This window comes from Molothrus ater, chromosome 6, assembly GCF_012460135.2.
Source record: "Molothrus ater isolate BHLD 08-10-18 breed brown headed cowbird chromosome 6, BPBGC_Mater_1.1, whole genome shotgun sequence".
NCBI lineage: Eukaryota > Metazoa > Chordata > Aves > Passeriformes > Icteridae > Molothrus > Molothrus ater.
The window spans coordinates 50,383,283-50,406,514 of NC_050483.2; the positions used below are offsets into that span (position 1 = coordinate 50,383,283).

At 44.2% G+C, this 23,232-nt stretch overlaps 1 protein-coding gene across 1 annotated transcript; it reads left to right on the forward strand.

The window, feature by feature from the left end:
* Window positions 1–787: 787 nt before the first annotated feature.
* HHIPL1 (HHIP like 1) lies at window positions 788–22,328 on the forward strand. The gene is made up of 9 exons (XM_036384298.1): window positions 788–1,054; window positions 5,641–6,287; window positions 8,670–8,813; window positions 10,219–10,547; window positions 12,752–12,878; window positions 13,181–13,326; window positions 16,159–16,240; window positions 18,086–18,168; window positions 20,848–22,328. The coding sequence occupies exons 1-9, from the start codon at window positions 788–790 to the stop codon at window positions 21,411–21,413; spliced, it is 2,391 nt and encodes a 796-aa protein (XP_036240191.1). The 3' UTR covers window positions 21,414–22,328.
* The last annotated feature ends 904 nt before the right edge of the window (window positions 22,329–23,232 follow it).

Sequence of the window (23,232 nt, forward strand, 5' to 3'; positions counted from 1 at the left end):
AATACACAATACACTTTGGCTAGCTGTGTTTAACAGCAAAAAATAGCCATCTGCCAGGGACTAGATCTTACTAGCTGATAGCACCACATATGATATGGCTATATACCATGTGCATGTGGAGTAACTATCTTCCTGAGGTGTGCCATGAGGAGCTTTAGGGTAAGGAAAGTGTCCTCAGCAGTTTTCCTCGGGCAAGGGAGCATCATTCTGAGTGCTTCACAGAGCCAAGTATGTCACCTGGGTTGCTTAGGGCCACACGGTGTAAAGACTACACCAGACTGCTTTCCAACCTCAAAGCTAAATCTAATCGGTCTCTGCCCAGGATGAGATTGACAAGGGATGCAGAAGCACTAGTTGTACTGAACTTGGGTTTTCTTGTTATTAAACATTAAACATCTTGTTATTAAACAAGTCCATCACCCGCATAAACTCCGAGTGCTATTATTCTGCCGTGCCTGGATCACACAAAAGTCTCAGCGGCAGAGCCGAGTCCAGCAGACATCCCTCGAGGAGTCGGTCTAAGGAATCGGTTCCCAGTAGGATCCGCTGCGGTGCTGTGTGACACCCTGTGCCGGCTGTCCAGCCAAGCACCTGCCCGGCTGCTCTCTGGACGGAATCGAAATAAAACCTCCGGTCCAGAGGCACGGCGGAGGCCCGCGGGTGCGGCGAGCGGCGGTGCCGCCCGTGCGGGCGCTGCCGGGGCCGCGGGCGGAGCGGGGCCGGGCGGAGCGGGGCGGGGGCAGCGCTGCCCCGGCCGGCCGTGCCCCGGCGGCGCCCGGGCAGAGCCATGCGGGGCCCGCGGGCGGCCCTGGCGCTGCTGCTGGCGGCGGCGCTCGCCCCGCGCCCGGCGCGGCCGCACCCGCAGTGCCTGGACTTCAAGCCGCCGTTCCGGCCGCCGCGGGGCCTCGCCTTCTGCCGCCGCTACGGCGAGTTCGGCTGCTGCGACCCGCGCCGCGACAGCGCCCTGCTGCAGCGCTTCTACCGCCTCAGCGCCAGCCTCGACGAGCGCACCTACGCCGCCTGCGCCGGGCACCTGCAGGAGCTGCTGTGCCAGGTGAGACCTCCGGGAGCCCCTCTGCACTGCGGGTACCCCGCCGCGTGGGCTCGGCCACACGGGGCCGGTCAGCCCCGCACGGAGCTCTGGTGTGGGCATGGATGCTTCTGCCCCATCCCGGGTGGGGATGCTTTGGCCCAGACAGGGATGCATTGATCCCATGGGTGCACTGATCCAGGCACAGGAACTTTGGACAGTCCAGGGGAGTGTGAGCCATGATGTGAATTCCCAAGCCCAGACTGGAGTACCCAGCCACAGGCACATCAGCCATGGCATTGGCACCTGGGCACAGGCATGGGTACATCAGCCCACACATCAGTGCATCAGGGATAGCACAGCAGCCTGGGCATGTGCTCCTAGGCACTGGAAGGAGTGACTGTCCATCATCAAGTATCCCAGTGGACTTTTTGTTCTTTGGCAGTTGTCTAAAAGAGGAACAGGGATGTTGCTCTTCTTTAGTTTAGGAGCAGAAGTCTCTGAGATAGGTAAGTGGGCATTTCAGTTTGCACACTCCCTCCCCTCCCAGGGTTAGGATACCAGATCTGGTGAAGAAACCCACAGGGCACCTGTCTGTACAAATCTTGCTCCTTGTTATGACCAGCTGATGGGGTCAGGTGCTTTTTTTTTGTATTGGGTTACAGCACTTTTAGCAGGTGCCAGGGGCTAATAGTCCTGGTGATGGGTGCAGAGCAATGCCTGTGGATGTGGCCTAGGAACCTCTGTGGTGGCCATCCTGCACAAGGGGGAATTTCCACTCAGAGCTGATGTTCTGGGGCCAGGTATGATAATGGGATGATCACAGTCTGCACAGAGCAAAGTGTCTCACCCTATCATCAGTGGAGGCTCGCATGTATGAAAATGCCCCTAAGACAGAGCAGCTCAGCACTGTGCGAGTGTAAACCTTAAATTAATTCAGACAGTGGAGTCTTGTCTGCTGTGCTCAGATGGGATCAAAATGGCTTTTCAGAAATCCTGCTCTTGGCGTTTTGCCAGTACCTCTTGGGTTCCTTAAAGTGTGAAGAGAAAGACAACACTTTTCCACACCAGGATCTATAGAATTGGCTCCTTTTTCATCTCACGTTGTACTGGAAGCAAAAAACATTTGAATATATTCCTACAACAAGTGTTGTCTCAGAGTCCATTTGCAGATAGGACACCAATTAGCAATGTGTGCTAAGCACTCCTGCTTCTGGAAGTGATAACTAAGTCTCCTGTGTTTGTCAGAAAGCCAACCATTGAAAATGTCTTCAGCAGCAGAGAAATATTTCCATGTGGGAGCAATGATTCACTGAAAATGTTCTGATGAGCTCAGTGCATCACCAGCCCAGATGTGGCTACACACCACTGCCTCTGACTGCACAAGCATGTCACAGAACTTCAGTCATTGCAAACACTCTAGAAACATTCTGCTTCTATTTATTCATTATATATACAATTTATATCCTAGACCTGAATTACCTGTGACTCAGCACACTTCTGTCTCTTTCTGCTCACAATTCATGATTTCTCTCAAATGTGATCAAATTATTTTGACAAGTGTCTCAGTTTGTACTTGTGGATCCCTGCCTTTTCCTGAATTCATAAAATAATAGAACAGTTTGATTTGGAAAGGACCTAGTCCAACCTCCCCTGCAATGAGCAGGGGTAGCTTCAACTGGATCAGGTTACTCAACCTGAATGTTTCCAGGGATAGGGCTTCTATCCCCTCTCTTGGCAACCTTCTATATAGTTATAGTATTTCCACCCTCATTGTAAACAACTTCTGTCTTAAATCTGATCTGTGTTGACCCTCCTCCAGTTTAAAGCCATTACCTCTTGTCCTATCACTACACCTCCCTGTAAATCATCCCTCTCCAGCTCTCGTGTGGAAGGTGCCATAAGGTTACCTTGGAGCCTTCTCTTCTCCACCAAACTGCAAGAGCAGGTGCCTCACTCTGCTTCTCAGGGAACAGCTTGCTTAAAGGCTTGAGTTTCCAGATGAGGCGGTCAAGGAATGTCAGGGATAATGTGGAGGTTAAATGCTTTTCTGAGGAGTCCTGTTGCTTCCTCCAGGCTGATAGCAGCAGTAAATAAGACATTGCCTGATGTGGGTGTTCCATCAGACTGTTGGAATTCCCCAGATAAGGAGCTGCCACTGAATTCCTGGAACAGACAGGATGCATTTGGTTAGCCTGTCTTAATGTGACTTGTTTTGTTTTCTGATGAGTTATTTTCATAGTACAAACTTGTTCCAGCCCTACTGAAGTAACTGATCATCTGCCCAGTAGTTTCCTCAGTCTCTGGACCTCATCATAGTTTAAAATTAATGAGCAGACAGCATCATTTGGAAATTACAATTTAGATCTAATATCGATTCTGGGCTCTGACTACGGGTAGAGCTTCTTGGCATTTTGAGTTATGTGAACATGACAGGATGATGTGAAGGCTGAAGGACCACAACATTTGCTTTCTAAGCAGAGAAATTCAGCAAAAGGCATGAGGCTCCATCTCTTCCAGAATAAAATTTGGAAAATATTTCACATGTCTTGAAAATACCCAAGGACATGCTTAGGTACTTTCAGGCTAGTGATAGATCTCTGAATTTCACTGCCAGTGTAATGCTGCTGTAATTAGCTGTATGCCACCAGGAATGTTGTAAGGAGGGAAGAAGTTGCCCCCAGCTTCTATTCAGACACAGCTGAGGCCGTGGTGAGCAGCCTGCAATGGCAGACACAGGGAATCCTTGTCTCTGGGCTATTTTAAATTCTGATGCTGAAGCCAGGGCATTGCTTTGTAATGCATAAGATCACTGCTTGCTTTGAAAGAGGCTTTCACAGAATGAGGTACACCTGAGTACTCAAGAGAGAGGCTCATCTCTCTGAATGGGAAACCTCCATAGGCAACAACAGATTGAGCTCCCACCCAGCCCTCCCATCAAATTCTCTTTCTATCTCATTTCAATTTGTCTTCTAAGGCAATTTTTTCAGTCATTACAAGTGAATTGACAAATGCTCTGTCTCTTTCTGTCCCCGGCACACCTCATGTAACCAAGCCAAGTGTGTTACCCAATCTGCCTGTGTAATTTCGGTGTTTTGTTTCACAAGCAATCTTCTTTTTACCACAATAATTGCTGCTCATTTGGAAGCTTAATAACCTTCATTTTGCAATGAATGGCTTGACATTCCAGGAGGAAAGCTTATTATACACTAATGATCTGTTATATGGCCTCTCAGTTTATTATGGTATGTAATGGAAAATAAAATAAAAATTAAATATTGTGTATGCTCATCAGCTAATTTAAACAGTTCGGAATCTCAGATGTTACATCTTTTCAGCTATTGAATAGAGTTGTGATCTGCATTAATAAATGTCTCCCTATAGATCTAGAAACAGCTCCCTATTTTTTTTTATTAAGCTGGTTTTGCTTAGTAAAAGAAGCAATGCCAGATAGGAATTAAAGAATACAGAATTTATTTACATAGTGGTTTCTCTTCTGACCTTTGTTGCCTCAGGTATTTACTGAAATATAACTTTGAAAATAATTGAGCCTCCACAGAGTCATGTTGCATTATTTGAAGAGCACTTTTGAGGTGCTTGTTGGGAAGATGCATTATAACTGGAAAATATTGTGTTTATTACAAGCAAAAACCCTTGCAAAACAGAACTGAGTCACTTTGGTCAGTTTGTAATTTACAGACAGTTTTACTGAATTGCAGCTTTTTCATAAGGAAAATGTGTCTGTAGGAGTTCTCATCATGGAGATTTCAATGAGCTGTGTGAACTTGATCCAGTCCTTAAGCAGATTTCCAAGGCTGCACCTTCCATAAACACGGGTTGAGCTGCAGCTGCTGCCAGGACCTTGCCTGGATTATGGCTCTTTGTGCTCACTGTCTGAAATCCTGTAGCCTCAGCATCCCTCGCAGAACTTGGTGACCCATGTCATGATCATGAGATGCCTTTCCCCACTCCTGGCTGGGGATGTAAACTATCTGTAGGCAAAGGTCCACCAGCAAAGGCAGCTGGACCCAAGCAAGGACGGTGTCCTCCCCTCCTCCTCCACTTTCACATCCCACTCCTTCCAAGCTGTAAACCATATCCATGTTTGAGGTCATGGCTGGATTATCAGATGATGAGGTATGAATGTCCCAGGCTTTGACCCTGATGGCCTTTCCCATTCTATCATCAGTGTGCAGGGCCTGAATCTTCTCAGCTAATTCTTTGGTTTCACTTCTGCTCTGTGATTATTCTTATTATTTCATAGATAGAGTCAGAGCATCCAAGGAAGAAAAGTCTCTTTTTCCCCAGTACGGTCTGCTAGGGTGATATAGCAACATAGGCGTCATTGCAGGGTTTTTTGAAGAGCTCTGTGGTTAGAATAAATGAGTAACAGCTTGAGGAAGTCAGCTTTCACCAGGAAAGCTGAAGATAATTTCCATGAGTGCTGAGACAAACCCCCTCTCTAAGATCTTTCCCTCTGTTAACATATCTTCCGAATAAACCACAACATATCTTGTAATTAAGATGAAATATCTCCAATTAGCATCACTGCTCAGCTGTTTCAAATCTGATCCAATAAATGATTTGAACCTTTTTCTCCCTCCCTCTAGGAGTGCTCTCCATATGCGGCTCACTTGTATGACGCTGAGGACCCCTCCACCCCCGTGCGGACGATCCCAGGGCTGTGCCAGGACTACTGCACGCAGCTGTGGCACAGCTGCCGCTCCATCTTCCGCGCCCTCTCCGCAGACCCGGAGCTAACGGCGCTGGAAAACAACGCGGCAAAGCTCTGCCGCTACCTGTCCCTGGAGGACACCGACTACTGCTTCCCCCACCTGCTGGCCAACCAGCACCTGAACCAGAACCTGGGGCTGGTGACGGCTGACGCCGAGGGCTGCCTGCAGCTGTGCCTGCTGGAGGTGGCCAACGGGCTGCGCAACCCCGTGGCCATGGTGCACGCCAACGACGGCACCCACCGCTTCTTCATCGCCGAGCAGGTCGGCCTGGTGTGGGCCTACCTTCCTGATGGATCCAGGCTCGAAAAGCCATTCCTGAACATCAGCGAGGCTGTGCTCACCTCGCCTTGGGAAGGAGATGAGAGAGGGTTTCTGTGTATTGTCTTCCATCCTAAATTCAAATTTAATGGTAAAGTGTACGTCTACTATTCAGTTGAAGTTCATTATGAAGAGAGGATCCGAATCAGTGAGTTCAGAATTTCTCCTACTGACATGAATGCCTTGGACCATGGTTCTGAAAGGTATTGTACACACATTTTTTTTAAGATCCTAGAAGGCCACTTGTGCATTTTTAAAGATCATTAATGAATGAGACTTAGCTTCATGTTTCTGCATTCCAAAGTTAGTCCAAGTCCATGTCTAGTGTATTGAGGTACAGAAGCTGTGTGTCCTCCATGGCTGAACTGCAAGTGTGCAGGGGTAAAACATGTACAGTTCTTAATTCTGGCATGTCAGAGGCTTTAACTAAACATGGATTAAACATTATTTATAGTTTGTGTTTTGAGGTTATTGTTGGGTGGGGCTTTAAAGTTTGTTTGTTTTGTACTTTTGTGATTACCCTTTAAAACAGACTTCTGCAAAGAATGAGTGAAATTCTTTCCAAAGCCAAAGATTTCCAAAATTAGTATAAACAAACTAAGTGATACCAGACCAAAGATGGATTGGTCCCATGTTTCTTTATCTGAACAACTCAACCCTTTGATATTACAAATTTAATATCAAATTAAATAAAACACAAGTCACCATATTATTATCGAGTGCATTTTAATTGGACACGTAATTTGTTTGACTCTGGTCTTGCAGTTGTTCCACACTAATATGCACAGATGATGAGAGACTTGTTTGTAGAATCAGGCTCACAGATTTATAACCTGTTGCAGAACTATGTTCTACAACATATAGAACCACTGTTCTATATGTTAGCTATGTAATATGTATATATGTAACTATATATGTATATAGTTATAGAACCACTGTTTTAAGAGACCCTTGGATATTACTAATTCAAAGATTTTTTCTTCATTATTTGGATTTTATTAGGGGCTTTCCAACGCCCAGCTGTGGATGATTCTAGCTCAAAAATGCACATAGCCTAATGGATGATTCTAGCTCAAAAATGCACATAGCCTAATGATAGAGAGGGGATACTGGTTTATAAAGCATTTACAGCAATCCAGTGTAAACAGCCCTGTAGATGACAGGTAGGGGGAATTACAACGTGGCACTCAGGAAAGCGAATCAGAAACCTGCAGGTATCAACAGCCCATGAGCTGTCTTGTTTAAGAATCCTCAGGCTCTATGTTTGTAACAATTTCTGTGCTTACTTAGCTTATGGTTAGTACAGCAAAAGCTTAAGAAAACAAGCTTGTGGTCCTATTGTGCTTGTGTAGGCTCAGGGCCCACTGACTTCACCCTGAGCTGCTGCCCAAGAGGGAGCTCAGGCTGACATGTGCTGTGCACTGCCTTGGCTCAAATGCATGTGTCTGTTTAACCTCAGATGTTTCTCAATGAATTTTGGTTTTTTCCATCTTCTTTGGGAGGCTGAGGAAGATTCACCTTTGTGTCCGTACAGGATCCTTCCTCACTCCTCCTGTCAGCTGGAACCTGTGCACTCTTGTACAGTTACCTTGTCACAGAGGTGCTGACATTTAACAGGAGGTGACAGTAACTCCAGAGCTGGGTTCCTTCCCACAACTCACAATAACTATCAACATTTCAGAATCGAAAAAAGATGTCTAAAAATGAGATGCTTTAAGTAAATGTTATAATTTGCTTTTGTAGCTATTAAGATGCACTGCCAGATGAAATCTGGACTCTTTTAGAATCTGGAAATAATAAACTTCAGTTGTTATACTTGGGAACCTCCACTGCATGTATTTGTGGCTTTACCATTCTATAAAATTATAATTTATGTATTTTTCCCCTTTCATGCTATGGAAGGTATTCCAAAAGCATAAAATAAACAAATAAAATAAAGGCTGTGGGGTTAAAATTAAGGTAAATTTTGTTGGTACTTCTTTAAATAGCCTTTGGTAAATTCAGTTTGTTGTTGAGGCTGCTTTTAACTGCTCTTTAAACTCAAAAGATCCTGAGTGTGTAATTATCATTCAAGGATTCTTCTCTCTTTAAGAATTTAACTATTCCTTAATGTTTGAGAAGTTTTATGTTCGCCTTGAAAGCACCTGGCAGGACTGTGACAAAAGCTGCACAGATGCACAGATGGACTGGAGTCCTTTCTCTTACAATTTCCAATTGGTTATAAGCTCAGATGCCTCTTCTTTAATAAGTTATAAAGAAAAATAAAAAAGAAGATTAACAAGGAGGAAGAAAGAATCAGAGGAAAAGTTTAAGCAATTAAAAGTATATTTTGTCATGTGATTTCCCAGACTTTCCATATTACACAATTTAGTGTTTCTGTAATCTGGAAAATATGTTGAAACTATTTAAGGTTAGAAAATCAGCTATGCCCAAGAAAAATTCAGTAACTAGGATATGGAGGAATTTGTATCAAAACCAATCTGTGGCTGCTTCCATCTGTCAAGATCTACACTGTCATGACATTGCTCTGCCCTATGCATAGTGCTTGTGCAGTAGGAAATTGCTTTCTCCCTGTTTTCACTTAGGATAATCCTTGAAATAGAAGAACCTGCTTCCAACCATAACGGAGGAGAGCTGCTCTTTGGAGATGATGAGTATCTCTACATCTTCACTGGAGATGGAGGCATGGCTGGGGATCCTTTTGGCACCTTTGGAAATGCCCAGAACAAGTAAGAGTGTATTGGAATAATACCAGTATAGCTGGACAGGACGTGCCTAAGCTTGTCTGGCCGCTGGTGCTGAACGCAATGGCAGCAACTGTGGTGTTTTCACCCCAGAGACACTTTGGGCTGGCTGGGTGCTGCAGCTGGGCACGTGCAGGCAAGTCCAGGCATGCAGGAGCTCTGGTGGCTGTGGATAGAGCTTCCCCCCATAACAGGGTCTGCTCCTTGGGTTTACCTCTGGCAGAGAAGCTTTAAGGCGATGGTGAAGGAAAGGAATCGGTTCTGATAGAGGGTTTTGGTCCAGAACTTTATTCCTGGCCCACAGGCCTCTGAATCCAGCAATAGCTCCAACAGAACTCCCCGAACCTTGCGGTTGCTGGCTCTCTTAACCCCGGGGAGAGGGGGAGGGAAGGGGTAGGGATCCCACCAACCTGGGTACATAGAAGGAGGTCTTAAGGGACAAAGGACACCTGGGTGGCCCAATGCCCCCCTCCCCAGGGATAGAGGACATCCTTTGAATCTACCAATCACTCTGGAATTCCAGGATTGACAGACAGTGCTGAGAGGGGAAAGGAGAGGTGACTGACACACCTGGGATGGAATTATCCAGGGAGGGACCTGAGGTTCTGAGGTAAACCCTGAAATCACAACGCAACAGAGTGGATCCATCCCTATGGCAGCTCCAGGGTGTGGGAAATCAATGCTGTGAAACCCTAGACTTTCCAACCCTACCCTCCCCCACAAGCTCTACTTTTGCCAAGTTTTTTTAATAAATGATCAATCGTGAGCCAAATTATCAAAACTTTCGAAAAGATTTATTAATCTATCTGCGCGACCGAATTTCGGTCTCCAAGACCACTACAGCCAAAGAGACAGCATTGAGCCCGGGGTCGGTGCTGGGTGAACCTGGACCTGACCTCTACCGCGTCAGAGTCCCCCCCGTTCACGAATGCCGCTTCTTGCAGCAAGGTTTTATACAATTTATTGTGCCTGAGGCAAAGGTGTCCAAATTTCTTTTGTAACTCTTCACATTCATCGCTGTTCTTTTCAATGTGCAGAGCTGGACAAAGGTTGGGTCGAGGTGTGCACTCAGCGTTGATGGCTGACTATCTTGATTGATGCAGTCGGCAAGGTGATAATCGCTTTTAGGTGGTTCCCAACAACTCGAGATACCGGTGATCATTGCCCTGGAAGCTTCTATTCTTACGTTATAGCATCAATCGTTATCTTAGCTTGTGTCCAGGAATTCGTTGTAATCTGAATAGACAGCTGCTCTTGGGCCGAGGTGGTCAGAGACATATGTTTGGATTTTTACAAATCTTTTATACCATACATTAATACATGAATTATCCCTATACCCTACCATATATGACATTTTCATTTACCATTTTCATTTCTTCTCGCAATACAGATCAGCGCTGCTGGGCAAAGTGCTGCGGATCGATGTGAACAACAACGACCGCGGGCCCCTGTACCGAATTCCCCCCGACAACCCCTTCGTCAGCGACCCCGCGGCGCGCCCCGAGGTCTACGCCTACGGCGTGAGGAACATGTGGCGCTGCTCCTTCGACAGGGGGGACCCTCACACCAAGGAAGGGAAGGGGAGGCTTTTCTGTGGAGATGTGGGGCAGAATAAATATGAAGAAGTTGACATCGTGGAGAAAGGGAAAAATTACGGCTGGAGGGCGAGGGAAGGGTTCAGCTGTTACGATAAGAAACTTTGCACCAATTCTTCCTTGGGTAAATAGATGCGCTCTCGTTTTTGCGGTATTCACATTCTCTGAACAGAGAGAGGCATAATTCTCTCTCCCAGGATTTTTCCCGGGGAAAGCAGTGAGAAGCACAGAGAGAGAAGAGAAAACAATTCTTATCTCTGCTTGCTGCTCCTGTTGTTTGGCACGTGTACAATGTGTTATGGAGATTGTTTAGCGAGAGGGATTTGTTAATTGGACACCAGTGATGGTTGTTTTTGATTGGCCAATTGAGTCAAAGCTGTGTTGTGACTGTCTGGAGACAGTCATGGGTTTTTCTTTAATATCTCTTTTGTATAGTTATAATATAGTATTAGTGCAATACAATATAGCTTAATAAAGCATTTGTTCAGCCTTCTGAAATCATAGAGTCAGAGCACATTATATACATTGGAGTCACCCTGAATCAATACATTTTTTAATTCCTGCCTTCAAAGCATGGCTGCTTGGTGGCAAGCACACCTTTTTGAGGTGTAAACCTCTGCTGTCCCTCTAGAAGGGAACTGGTTTGGGCATAAATACTGAAAGTACAAATGTTGCTGTTTCTGAGTTAGGAGGAAAGTGAAACATGCTAGCTGTTGTTTTTCTAGGTGATTGGTGTTGTTAGTGAAATTACTTTGTGATTCTGTGGTTTAGAAGGACAATTTCATCTTTGCCACATAAAATAAGCTTTTGTGCAGAAGCAAGAAAAATTTGGAGGAATTGTATTTTTCTCCATAACTCACCCTTATTTAAAAAAACAGAGAAAAACATTGACTGATCAACCCTTATGCATACTGCCTACTCTGCAGGTAACTGAATATATGGTGTATTTTCATTTCTTTTAGCTGTGCCACAAAGGAAAACCTCATTTTATTTTAATTTCTTTAAACTGTTCAAAACTGGATTGAGGGTGTTTGCTGGCTGGCTAAATTCCAGTGAACATGTGAAGTCAGAACATATTGAATTGCAAGGGCTTATGTGGACCATGTCTTGTGCTGGAACCTCTTCTCAGAGATCCAGGGGGGAGGTGGAGTGGGCTGACACTGATTTACATTAGCTGAGATTCTGATTCCTTTCTCTTCCAAGTGCTGTGTGTTGTTGTTTAATTCCTAATATTAACTCAGTTTAAATTCCTTCCTTTTATTAGCTTTGATATAAGTACAAGTGATTAACTATTTTTTTATAAAAATGTCAAGAGCAGGGAGCAGATTTTTTGCACTCCCTTTGCTGAAGCAGTTGTCAGAGAGCTCATTTATTGCTCTCCTGTGTGACAATACCCACATGAGCATTCAAGGCAGACACTTTACTGAGGTCCCCAGGGATTCAGAGCAATTTTTGATGACTTTAGAGACCCTTTGTTAGAACAGTGAAATGTCAGAGCCCCTTTAGAATGATAAGTACAGCGAAGTGTGGAAAACACCTGCTTTAGAGGAAATTCCCCTGGTGCAAATTCCTTGCTGGCAGAGCTGCTGGGTTTGCTACCTGCAGCATCTGCTACATGGGCAGGGAGAAAGGCCATGAGGATGAGGAGGAAAGGGTACCATGAGATACCTGTGAGTCAGGAGTTTCAAAGGAAAGGGGAGGAAGTATCTAATGAAGACCCTCAAAATCAGGACATCTGATTTTACTCCATTTTACATTTGTCTTATGTTTTAACTTACATTTCCCAGTGAATATGCCAGTACTACATCATTCATGCCTCTGCCATCCCATAAATATTTGATGGCCCTTTCAAGTTGCTTCTCCATCTCAGAGGAGCAGAAGCTATTTGTGCTGACATCTGACATATCTTTTCATCAGTGCCTGCAGTCTGGAGTCACCCATCTCTTTTTTTCCTTTCACCACTTAGACAAAGCTGCATTGGGCAAACATTTCCTGCATGGGTGCAGTGGCTCTAGGAGTGACCTGTGAATTTGCAGCTAAACCAGACAAGCTCTGTAGAAATGTGCCAGAAGCAGCACTAACAGAGATGGATTGTAGTGGGAGGAGAAGGGCTCAGGAGAATGCTGAAGTGTCTTGGTGAGGGGCAGGGCAATCAAATGTGATTCTGAAAAGGTGAAAATCAAACTAAATACAACTCCATTGGCAATTCATTTAAATAGAAGATGCACCAGGGAACCTGATTGTACTCTGCCAGTCTCACAACAATCTAGATAAAGAGCTATTCTGCAGCATGTGCAAAATAAGTCACAGATCTTTTCTGCCTTACAGATGATGTGCTTCCAATTTATGCATATCCACACAAAATGGGGAAGTCTGTTACAGGAGGCTACGTCTATCGAGGTTGTGAGTCTCCAAACCTGAATGGCCTATACATATTTGGTGATTTTATGAGTGGGTAAGTAAACACTTAGGGCACTCACAAAGTTGTACCCCCAGCCAAAATACCCCCCAAAATGGCCTGATAGTCCCTCAGCCCTCCCCTCTTGTTTTTTCATGAGCTTGTGCTGCCCTTGAAGGCAAGGGCTTGCAGTGTGTATCATACATTTGGGTTAATATTAAACAATCTTTCACTCAGAGAAACTGCAGTTCCTATTGCAGCTAGTGTGGGTAGGAAGAATTAAATATCCATTCAGGTGTCCATGCTAGCATTCATAAATCATCTGGGTCAGGCTGTAGAAGTGTTCTTTTGCCTTGCAGACGCCTGATGTCTTTGAAGGAGGATCATGCTACCGGAGAGTGGCAGTACAGTGAAATCTGCATGGGGACAGGACAAACGTGCATGTTCCCTGGGCTTATCAATAACTACTACCAATACATCATCTCCTTTGCTGAAGATGAAGCAGGTAATCTTTTAACTTTGTGTCACACTGAATGGCATGTTTCAGAACAAAACACCAGAGAAGGGATCAGAGAGGGCAGCAGGTTGTGGAGAGGCACAGCACAAATCTTTAAAGTGCCAATTCCCAGCACCTCCCAAATACCAAACCAAAGTTACAATGCTAATTTTGAGGTCTGAGTGCCATGCAGTGCCTGCAGTGGGAGATGGAGAGTCAGTTGCCTTGGGACTGAGTCTGGTGTGCTGGACATGCTGCTGCCCTTCCCTCTGGAGAATAGGGAGCAGAGGGGGGCAAGGAGAATAAAACAAACTTGGAAAAGAAACCTCATTCATCACAGTGCCATGCCAAGGGGAATGCAGGCCTGGGAGCCTGAGAAGCTGAGACCCAAGGGAGAGCAAGTCTATCCTCTTGTCTAGTCAAGAAGGCTGTGGGCATTATTAATGGGTACAGGGAAGCAGATGTCAAGAACAGCAATTATTTATCTGCTCACCTGGGCTGGGGTATTTGTACCTCTCAAGATGAAGCAGAACAAAAGTCTGTGTTATGCCTTGCATGAGGCATCAGCAAAAGAGTCTTTAAGTCTATATTTTATTAGTGCCAGCTGGGATTTTGCTTTGCATAGGACTGAAGGATCTCAGTAGAGCTTTGCTGTGTTTTCATGACTGCAGACATTTTGATTTCTGGAAGGGAGCTGCTGCTGTGATTTGAAGAGGAGGAAATAAAGAGTCCTGGGGTGCAAGCTGGTGGTGTCTGTACACTGTTTGTACAAGCACTGCAGAATGTGCAGCTCATGCAGCCCCTGGCTGGGGGCAGGCAGAGGATGAGCCCCACAATGTGTGCTTCATGTGTGAGCCAGCAGTGCAGGAGTTGTGCTCTGCCCTGCTCCAGGGAGGTCTTGGCTCGTGGTCACAAGCACCTGCTTCCAGAATGCCCCAGCTTTTGAACATCTGTTTTTTTCCTGCAGATTATGTCAAGTTTGGATGTTGCTCAAATCATATAAATGCAAATTTTTTCTTGTGAATGCAAATCCTCCAAGTTAAGTATTAGCTTGAAAGTTTGACTCTTTTTTTAGAGTTAAATTCAGTTTTCTTTAATGGTTAATATTCATAGAATTTACAGCTATTTCACAGTGCTGTAGTGAGAAGGATATCTTAACCTACAATCAAATAACTTAGTTCAAATCAGCTTTGTGCCAAGTGCAATATCAAGCTGTTGATTGCAACCCTTGCTCATGCACATGAGGATGACCTCCCTCATCCTGTGCTTGTCCACAGAGTCTGGACATAGCAGGGGTGAAATGCTGCCACCATTTTGCCCTACACTGTGCCTTGCATAAGCATGGTAGAGCTGAGTGGAGATTTGGGCTGCAGTCTTTTTTCAGAGGCAGTTAATTGCCTTGTGTTTGCTTTATAGTAATGGAAAGAAATCTGTTGATAACAGTGTGGTGAGGTTGCTTTATCTGCCGTGAACAGTCTTCTCTTGTACCTTTTTTGTGTACTAGGAATCTCATGTTTTACAAGTTTGCCACACAGTTTATTTTAGCAGGGTTTTCTTCACAGAAGCACTGAAGTTTTGGAGTTGTTGCTCTGATGGATGTTAATCTACCTGCTGCAGTGGGTGTGCAAATGTTGTGGGGAGATCTCTATTTATGGCTCATTGCAATTATAAAGCCATCAGCTCCATCCCTGGCCAGCAGAACCTGTCAGAGACACCCCAGGCACTCTGTCTGTGGGTCACATGTGTGTAGCCTGTGTGCTTCATGGCCTGAGCATCCAAACTCCTGCTGGTAACTTCCAGGAAAGAGGGGCAGGATGTAAAACACACATCCCCACAAAACTCAGTGCCAGCTGTTTCCCATCCCCATTTGGACCAAGGTTTCCTCTGGCCTGTCATTAATGAAGCTGACCAGAAAAATTAAGCCACCAGCCAGGAGTAGCCAAGGGTTTCTGCCCTGGGATGATCCAGGAGCTCAGCCCAGGGCAGCACAGGAGAGCAGGAAGGAGGATGGAGACTCAGCCTCAGCTGCCACCAACTGCCTACACATTCCTTTGCTCACACTGATCTCTCTGTTCCTTCCCCTCTTTCCTCTGGATTACCCATAGAACACCCAAAAAAATCTCCCTTACTCACTAAGCAAGTCCACAGAGCCTCTTTTTCTATTTTCTCTCATTTTTTAAATATTGCAAGTATATTTTTTCTCTCTGATCCTTTTTGTTGCACTTCTCAAGCACTTGAGCTCTCAAAATAGTGCCAGAAAGACTGTTTGTCCCAGTCTCCCCTGCACAACAGGAGAAGGATAGAAATGCAGTTAAGAGAAAATAAGTCAAATAAAGGGTTATGGACATTGTTTGGTTGAAGGTTGAGCCCTGCACATGTGACCTGACAGAGCTGTGATGAATCAAATGCCTTTTGTCTGATATGTCTCACCCTGTGAGTGTGCTAAAGAAAGCAAAAGCAAAATCTTGTTCTCCTGTAATTCACCCCAAACGAGCACTTCATCCAAATGAGCACAAGACAGTGAACTTTCTTAATTTCCTTTCCTTTCATTTCAACAAAAGTAATTCAGGGTTTACCTGTTTTACATTAGAGAAGTCAAAGGACACAGATCATAATGAGATGACAAGGAAGGTCTGGGCAGGTGAACCTGCAGCAGAAATTTGTCCAAATAGTAATTCATGACACTTTGTAAAAGCTGCCACTCACTAGGAGTATTCTATGCCAATGGACTGCAGATAAGCTCTCAGACCTGTGATGCAGAGTTAATGCCTTTGTGCTGTAAAGGACAGAAACTCCATGGACAGTTTTCATGGGTGTGTCTGGTTTTTTTATCTTTATCAGGGGAATTGTACTTCCTATCTACTGGTGTACCAAGTGCCACAGCTCCCAATGGAGTGGTGTACAAAGTGGTGGACACCTCCAGGTATGAGATGTTCTTGTTGCAAGGCCTGGTGATGGTGCAGTGAGTCCTGGCATGGATGGTGTGGATGTGATGGTGTGATGTGATGAATCATGTTGGCTGACTAATTAACTCTTCTCCCATGCTGGGCTCTTCTGGGGAATTCAGTCAAGGAACATCTGGAGCAACCCTTTGCAGGTCTGCTTTGCCTCTGCAGTCGTGGGGGTCTACATGCCTGGTGCCAAACTTTCATGGGGCTTGTTGGTGATATGTAGGTTTGGAGATTTCCTGAATGCTAAAGAAGTATTTTATGGGTGGCTTGTCTTTCTTTGGCAAAGTTTCTCTAGATTTCTGCCCAAAAGAAGGCACTTCTTCTCAAGGTGTTTTTTCTGAGTTCCTCTCCATCCTTTTTTCATCTCCCACAAGAGCCCTGTTCCCGCAGACCATGATAGCCAAAGCTGAATCAGCATGACCTGCAGTGCTTTCTTGGGCAAACCAGACATGAAAATCAAAAAGTACATTCTTCTTAATGTTTCAAAGGGCTATATGGATTGAACAGGAAAAAAGGACCATCATTACACCTCCTGGATTCCATCTGCCTGTATCTGAGACTGGGCAAGGCAGGGAAGAGCTGTGTTTTATGGGAAGACTTACAGCTGTTTTTTCCATCTTCCTGTTTTTAAAGTGTTACTATTATTGGCTGAACACCAAGCTACTTTCAGCCAGAGACGGAGAGTGAAATTTTTTATAGCTTTTCTTTTTAATGGATTAAATTTACAGCTTTAGCTAACTGAGGATTTTGAACCAAGCCACTTGTCTAGTTTTATGTTTTATGAAACCAGTCCCCAAAATTAAAAAGCCCCCAGATCTGTAATGTGTTTCCTCCAACTCTCCTCTGTCAGGAGCATTTTCCATTATCTAATGCAGCAGAAGAGTTCCTGTAAACTGTGTATGAAGGAGCTGCTATTACGCAACCTGTGCAGAAATAGAGAAAGCAGGAGTCAAACACCAGCTGTGAGTTTAACTTTTAAAAAAAGCTTCATTCATGTTCAGAGTACCAAAAAAAGTAATTGGAAAGTTCATAAAAGTAGGGAACATCCTTGTATAGACAGTGGAGAGAGAAGCTCTCTGCCTTCCACAGAAATGCAAATGCAAACAATCCCAATTGCCCAGGAGTTGTACTCTCCAAATGCAAACATCATGCATTTTAGAACCAATTAAAAAACCTCTGAAGAAGTCTGAGGATTACCAAGATGGCTGTCATAGGAAAAAGTGGTGATGAGCTGGATGTGGCTTCCCAGAAGTGAGATACATCTCTGTGGCAAACAAATTGTGTCAAGATAAAGCACTGTACTAAGACAAAGCCTCTGAGGAGACACTCAGAGTTCTTTTCTGAAACTAATGCATTTTTGGCACGACACTTGTTTGGGCTTTCTGTATGAATAATAGTGTGTTATTTTGCTTCCGTGAAAACAGTCTGAAATCTTGCATACACATGACCTTTGTGTCAGATGTTCAACATATACTATCTAGTTTTGTAATTTTTATTTTCATTTTGATTAATCTCTTTCTGTCGTGCTTGAACCTGCCAATGTTTTATTTCCTTAATGGCTTCAATAGTGTCAACTGAAAACACAGACAGAGGACTCCACTGCCTTGTGAATATTTGGACTTTCATCAATGGTGATCTGTGATTCTTTGGTTATGCTTTCTATTGTAAGAGATTAGTTGCATCATTTAAACAGACTTTTTTTTTCCCCCAATAAGAATTATGTTCTTAGAAAAACAATGGGAAGCAAAGTGAGCAAAGTGTTGCAATGCCAGAGGAAAGGAATTAATTGTGCAGTGTATGTGTCCCTTTCTTTCAAGGACAGCACCACCAGGAAAATGCCGAGTTGAGCCATCGCCAGTGAAAGTCAAAAGCAAGCGCATCCCATTTGTGCCAAAGGAGAGTGAGTGCAACTCTTGCTGTTTATTATTGGTTCAAGTTAGCTGGCAGTAGATACAAACTCCAGACCTGCACTATCTGTCCACATATGTGGAAACTACCCAGAACTTCACTCTTCAGGGTATCCTCAAAATTAAATCTTTCCAGGTGTTTTGGATCTGAGGAGTTGGTTCAAATAAGTAAGCCATACAGTATTTCCCCTTTCCTGGCCATGTGAAATTTCCTTTGTAGTTTCTGACCCTGTTCATTTTCCCTTTTTCATGCTACATTTTACACGTTTCATTACCACCAGCTTGGTTTCCCTGTAACTGTGCCTGTCCAGAGACCCTCTGCTCAATGGTGCTTTTCAGTGACAAGTGATTTTTTGCAGTAGCTTCATGTAGTGGAGAGGATATGATGGGTAAAGGGTTGAGAAGCAGCTCATAGAGCAAGATGAGAGCTGAGTCATTGTTAGTTGAAAGTGAGAAAATATGGGATGAGAAAATGCTCCCAAAAGAATCAGTGATCACACACTGAGGTGAACTTTTGGCTTACCCAAACCCTCCAGGACCTTTTGGTGCTTCATGCTGCATGAAGTATTGTACTGCTAAAGCTGGAATAGTCAGCAGAGCTGAATCTGCAGCAAGCCAAGTACTCTTTATGTGAGGTACAAAAACCTAAACACAATATTAGGATCTCAAAAGTAGACTAGGCAGTATCACTGTTCTTTTCCCCTGTGCTTTTAATTTACACATGTAGGTACCTAGGCAGCACCCCAACAAATTCCCTTCCAACTCAGCGTAGTCCATGAATTTTCATAGTCCATGAACAAAGCTAATGGTACTGCAGGAACTACAAAGTCAGGGTACTTTTATTTAATTTTTAATTACATTAATCACGTTACATTGCTTTTGAGTCACTAACAGTTCCTACAGCTTTGGCTTCAGGGAATAATGAGGGCACTCAGCACCTTGCAACACTGAGTCTTTAAGGTGGAACAAACTCTAAGGCTAATTATTGACTGCTGACATGCCTGAGCACTCAGTATCTTCAGAGATGTTCCCCTTTTTTAGCTGTGCAGGCAGCTTCCAAATATTTGTAACTTGATTCATGTTCAACCATTTTTGTCTGTTTCTGCTTATGCGTTATTCTCTACGCAAGTCCAAAGTTCAGGTATTTAAACTATACATATAACTAAATCTTTTGGGCTTGTTTACAAGGTAGCTTTTGTCATAAATTAAAACTTAGAAATGGTGGGAGAGATTCTACCTAGTGTGTCAAGAGCTACACTCTCTTTCTGGTGAAAAATAATCATGGCCATTTTGCTTCAGAAGCATGCAAACAAGGATGTGTAGCTGTAAATATTTATTGTTTTGGTTAGTATTTAGTCTGTTATTTAGTTTTTTATTTTGGTTAGTATTTAGTCTGAATGCAACAGAATCACCAGGGCATGTGCCTTGTATTAGCTATGAGTGCATTTTTTGGAAGTGTATTTAATAAAGAGTTTAATAGAGAGTATTATATAATGACAATTTGATCCAGTGAGGTGAAAAGCACTCCCAGGTGACCATTAGCTGTCATGCAGTCCTACACAGTATTCAATCAGTCCCAGAGGTTTCAAGTGCTTTGCCAGACCAGGCTCCAGCAAATGAGCTGTGCACAGGTAAGGCCTTCAAATCTGTTTCTTGCCTTGAGAACCGCAGCTTTCAAAGGAAGGAAATATTTTCATGTCATGAACACATTTCCTTTTTAAAGACCTTATTTGGAAAAACATGGACCCCTGTGAGGGTTTGTCTTTTGGGGACAATAGATACTAAGCACAAATAAGACAGTGATATTTTTCCTCCTCTCTGTACTACCAAGAAATGTTGAATGAGGATGCATAAATCTGGGATATAATTCAAAGTCATTATGTCTTTGCAAATGTCTGTGACACTGTTCCAGCTCTGTTGAATGTTATTCCATGAAATTCTGAATTGCTTCCTTCTGGCAAACTAAAACTTATTTTTAAGCTAAAAATGAAACACATGTGAATAAGTAAATCCAGTAACACCTGGAAACTGTGACAGCAAAGAATTTTCATCTCTTCAGAGTTCAAGGCTCTTTTATTTTTTTTTCTTTTTTTTCATAAGGAAGAACAAACCCAACCCCAAATCCTGTTTTATATGTTGTCCTGGCAACTCTGTTCCTCTTGCACATTCCAGTTGCCAGAGAGAATTGATTTTGAATGTTCCTGATTTCAGCTCCTCTGAATAAAGCATCTGGCCCAGTGGGGAGGCCACGCTCTCCTCTGGTAACGATCCAACCCCCAGTAATGAAGAGAAGAGCAGAAACAGAGCCTGTCTGTAAAATGCTTTCGGTGGCTCTTCACCGGGATGTGGTGTAGAGCTCCTCTCCTGACTGTGAAGCTCCAGCACCGACCCTTTAAGGGCCAGCCTGACATTTGCCAGGAAACCTCTTGGAGCTTCCTTTTTGGGAGAGACTCGGTTGGCATTGAGTCCTGCAGTCCTCTCTGCTAGCTAACACCAGCCGACATTTTCACTGAGGAAATATCGGGTCCCTAAGGGTGTCGTTGCTTCCCAACAGGACCAAGTAGACAAATTCCAAGAAATTAGTTGTACAAGTCAAAAGGAGTTTGGTATAGTTGGTTTCAAGCATTGCCCAGAGAGTGACAGACACGGTTCTCTGCCTTTTCCCCCGACAGAGTTTATTATGAAAACACCGCCACCACATCCCCGCCTGCAGACCACCACCGAGGCTCCGTGGGGAGGCGCCCCAGAGCCGCGGACCCCAGCGCCGCCACGGACCCGACCCGGGCTGGGCAGCCCAGCATCTCCCAGCGGCAGAGCCCCCGGGCCGGGGAAGGGGCCGGAGGAGGAGAAGGGGCAGCGCAGGAAGAAGAAGAAGAAGAAGCAGCGCCCCGGCAATGGCGCGGTGCGGCTGATGCGGCAGGGCCGGCGCGGGCGCGGCCGGGGCAGGCTGGAGGTGTTCATCGACGGCGAGTGGGGCACGGTGTGCGACGATGGCTGGAGCCTGCCCGCCGCCGCCGTGGTGTGCCGCCAGCTCGGCTTCCCCCACGCCGTGCGGGCCGCCAAGAAGGCGGAGTTCGGGGAAGGGAGCTCGCTCCGCATCCTCCTGGATGATGTGCAGTGCTCCGGGCAGGAGAGGACGCTGCTGGAGTGCTCCCACGCCGGGGTGGGCACGCACAACTGCAAGCACGAGGAGGATGCTGGCGTGGTGTGCAGCCGGGAGGAGGTGACAGACTGGTGACAACAGCCAGCTGAGGGACTTGGAGACATCCCTCCCTTGCCCAACCCTCTAAACCAGCTGCAGTATTGAGGAGGGTATGCCCTGCCATGGGGATGCTGTATCTGTTCTAAGTAATTTTACGTTTTCTTCGTGTTCGTCCCCACGCATTTGCCTCAGAGGAAAAAAAAAAAAGAAAAATGAAGCACTGAATTATGTTGGGGGCAGGGGCTGCATTTCTTTGAGGTTTTTTGTAGGAAGAAACCCCCAAGCATCAGCCTTTACAGACCAGAAAAGAGATGCGTCCTGTTGCCCTTTCCCATTTCAAAATACAGCATTCTTCAGCTGTGCATCACAATGTTTTGCCAAAAAATAAGTTCCCAAATGACTGTGTTTCACTCTTATGGAAGCATTTGCATTGTTTGCCTTGCTTTGCCACCTGCAGCTCTAAGCTGAGGTTTCTAAGGACGTGCCTTTCTAAATCTGTGCCTTTCTTTGCAAATTACAAAAGTATATATATTTTTTTAACCTTCCACTCACTAGTTTAAAGGAAAATTATTTTTCTGTAATGCTTTTTATTGGTATAAACCTATTGCTCATCAAGGATAAGCAAAATCAGGTGGTTTAGAAGAAACCATAGTGTACTGCATGGAGAATATTTCTGCAGTTTATATTAGCCTAAGTGAAAAGAACCCCTTTTACATGAACAGGATTGAAAATCTGTCCCTTTTTAGATGCACAGAATCATTATCCAGTTCTGAAGATATTTTTGTACATGTTTTTCCACTTTCCCAAACTTTATAACATGTACATGTTTTTCCATTCAGTTTTTCACAGGTGTGAATGACTAGACAAGAGGTAATGCACTGGGGCAATAATCCAGTAATATTTACCCCTTTTTAGAGGATATTAAAAAAAAAGCAAACAAAAGCAACCCTATTTTGTCTGAAATGTGTTTTTCACCTGAGTGGCAATGGGAGACACCTGTCTTATTAAAGAATTTGGCCTGGTTATTTGTTTTCCCTGCTGTAATCAGGATAGGTTTTGTCCTGCTGCTTACACAAGAACATGAGAAAGACAAAAAGATAAAAAAAATCTAAACCTCCTCAAATGTAAAATGACCAGTGTGTCTAGAAAAGTTCACAAGAAAAACCTTGTATCTAGAGACCTTACTGTGGATATTTAATTTAACCCAATTTCAAGTTGACAGTATCTTCTTAAGCCTAAAACATATATAGGGTAAATTAATCTGGTTTAAATATTTTTCCTGAATTTATCTTTCTGATAAATTCTCATTAAATTGTTTTTGGTATTAAAGAACACCTTCAACACACAGAACCAGATGATTAAAAAAAAGTATTTCCCCTTACTTCTTATGAAGTATAAAGGAAGAACAGATGCATAAAGTGCCTTTTGAGAAGTACTACTCTCATTTCATTTGAAAACCTACAAATGCCATCACACACCAGACTGTTATCAGGCCTTTCCCTTTGCAGTGAAGTTGTAAACTTATTTGTTTCAAGTGCAGAAATTCACTTCAAAGTGTTCAGGGAACAGAAGAGTCCTTTGTAAACTTTGTAAATTCTTCTGTTAAAAGAGTTGGGACCTACTGAGCTGGTGGAACTAGAGGGCTGGAAGAAAATGGAAGGTGAAGATACAATCATTCTTTTTCCAAATTCCTATTCCACTTCTTTTGGCTCCTTAGCCAAATTTCAGCTCCCTCTGTCTGAGACATTCTAAAGAGAACCTTGGTCATAGTTATACTTGAAAACTTCTAGGTAGAAAAAAAGACCTGCACAATAAAAGTTACCCTAAAGGAATTGAGGTGATTCCAGGATGTCTG

Bases quoted from the DNA above. Each gene is read 5' to 3' on its own strand.
- HHIPL1 (XM_036384298.1), top strand. From the start codon at position 788: ATGCGGGGCCCGCGGGCGGCCCTGGCGCTGCTGCTGGCGGCGGCGCTC. The intron at 6,288-8,669 runs GTATTGTACACA...GTTTTCACTTAG, and splicing joins TTGGACCATGGTTCTGAAAG to GATAATCCTTGAAATAGAAG. The intron at 12,879-13,180 runs GTAAGTAAACAC...TTTGCCTTGCAG, and splicing joins TTTGGTGATTTTATGAGTGG to ACGCCTGATGTCTTTGAAGG.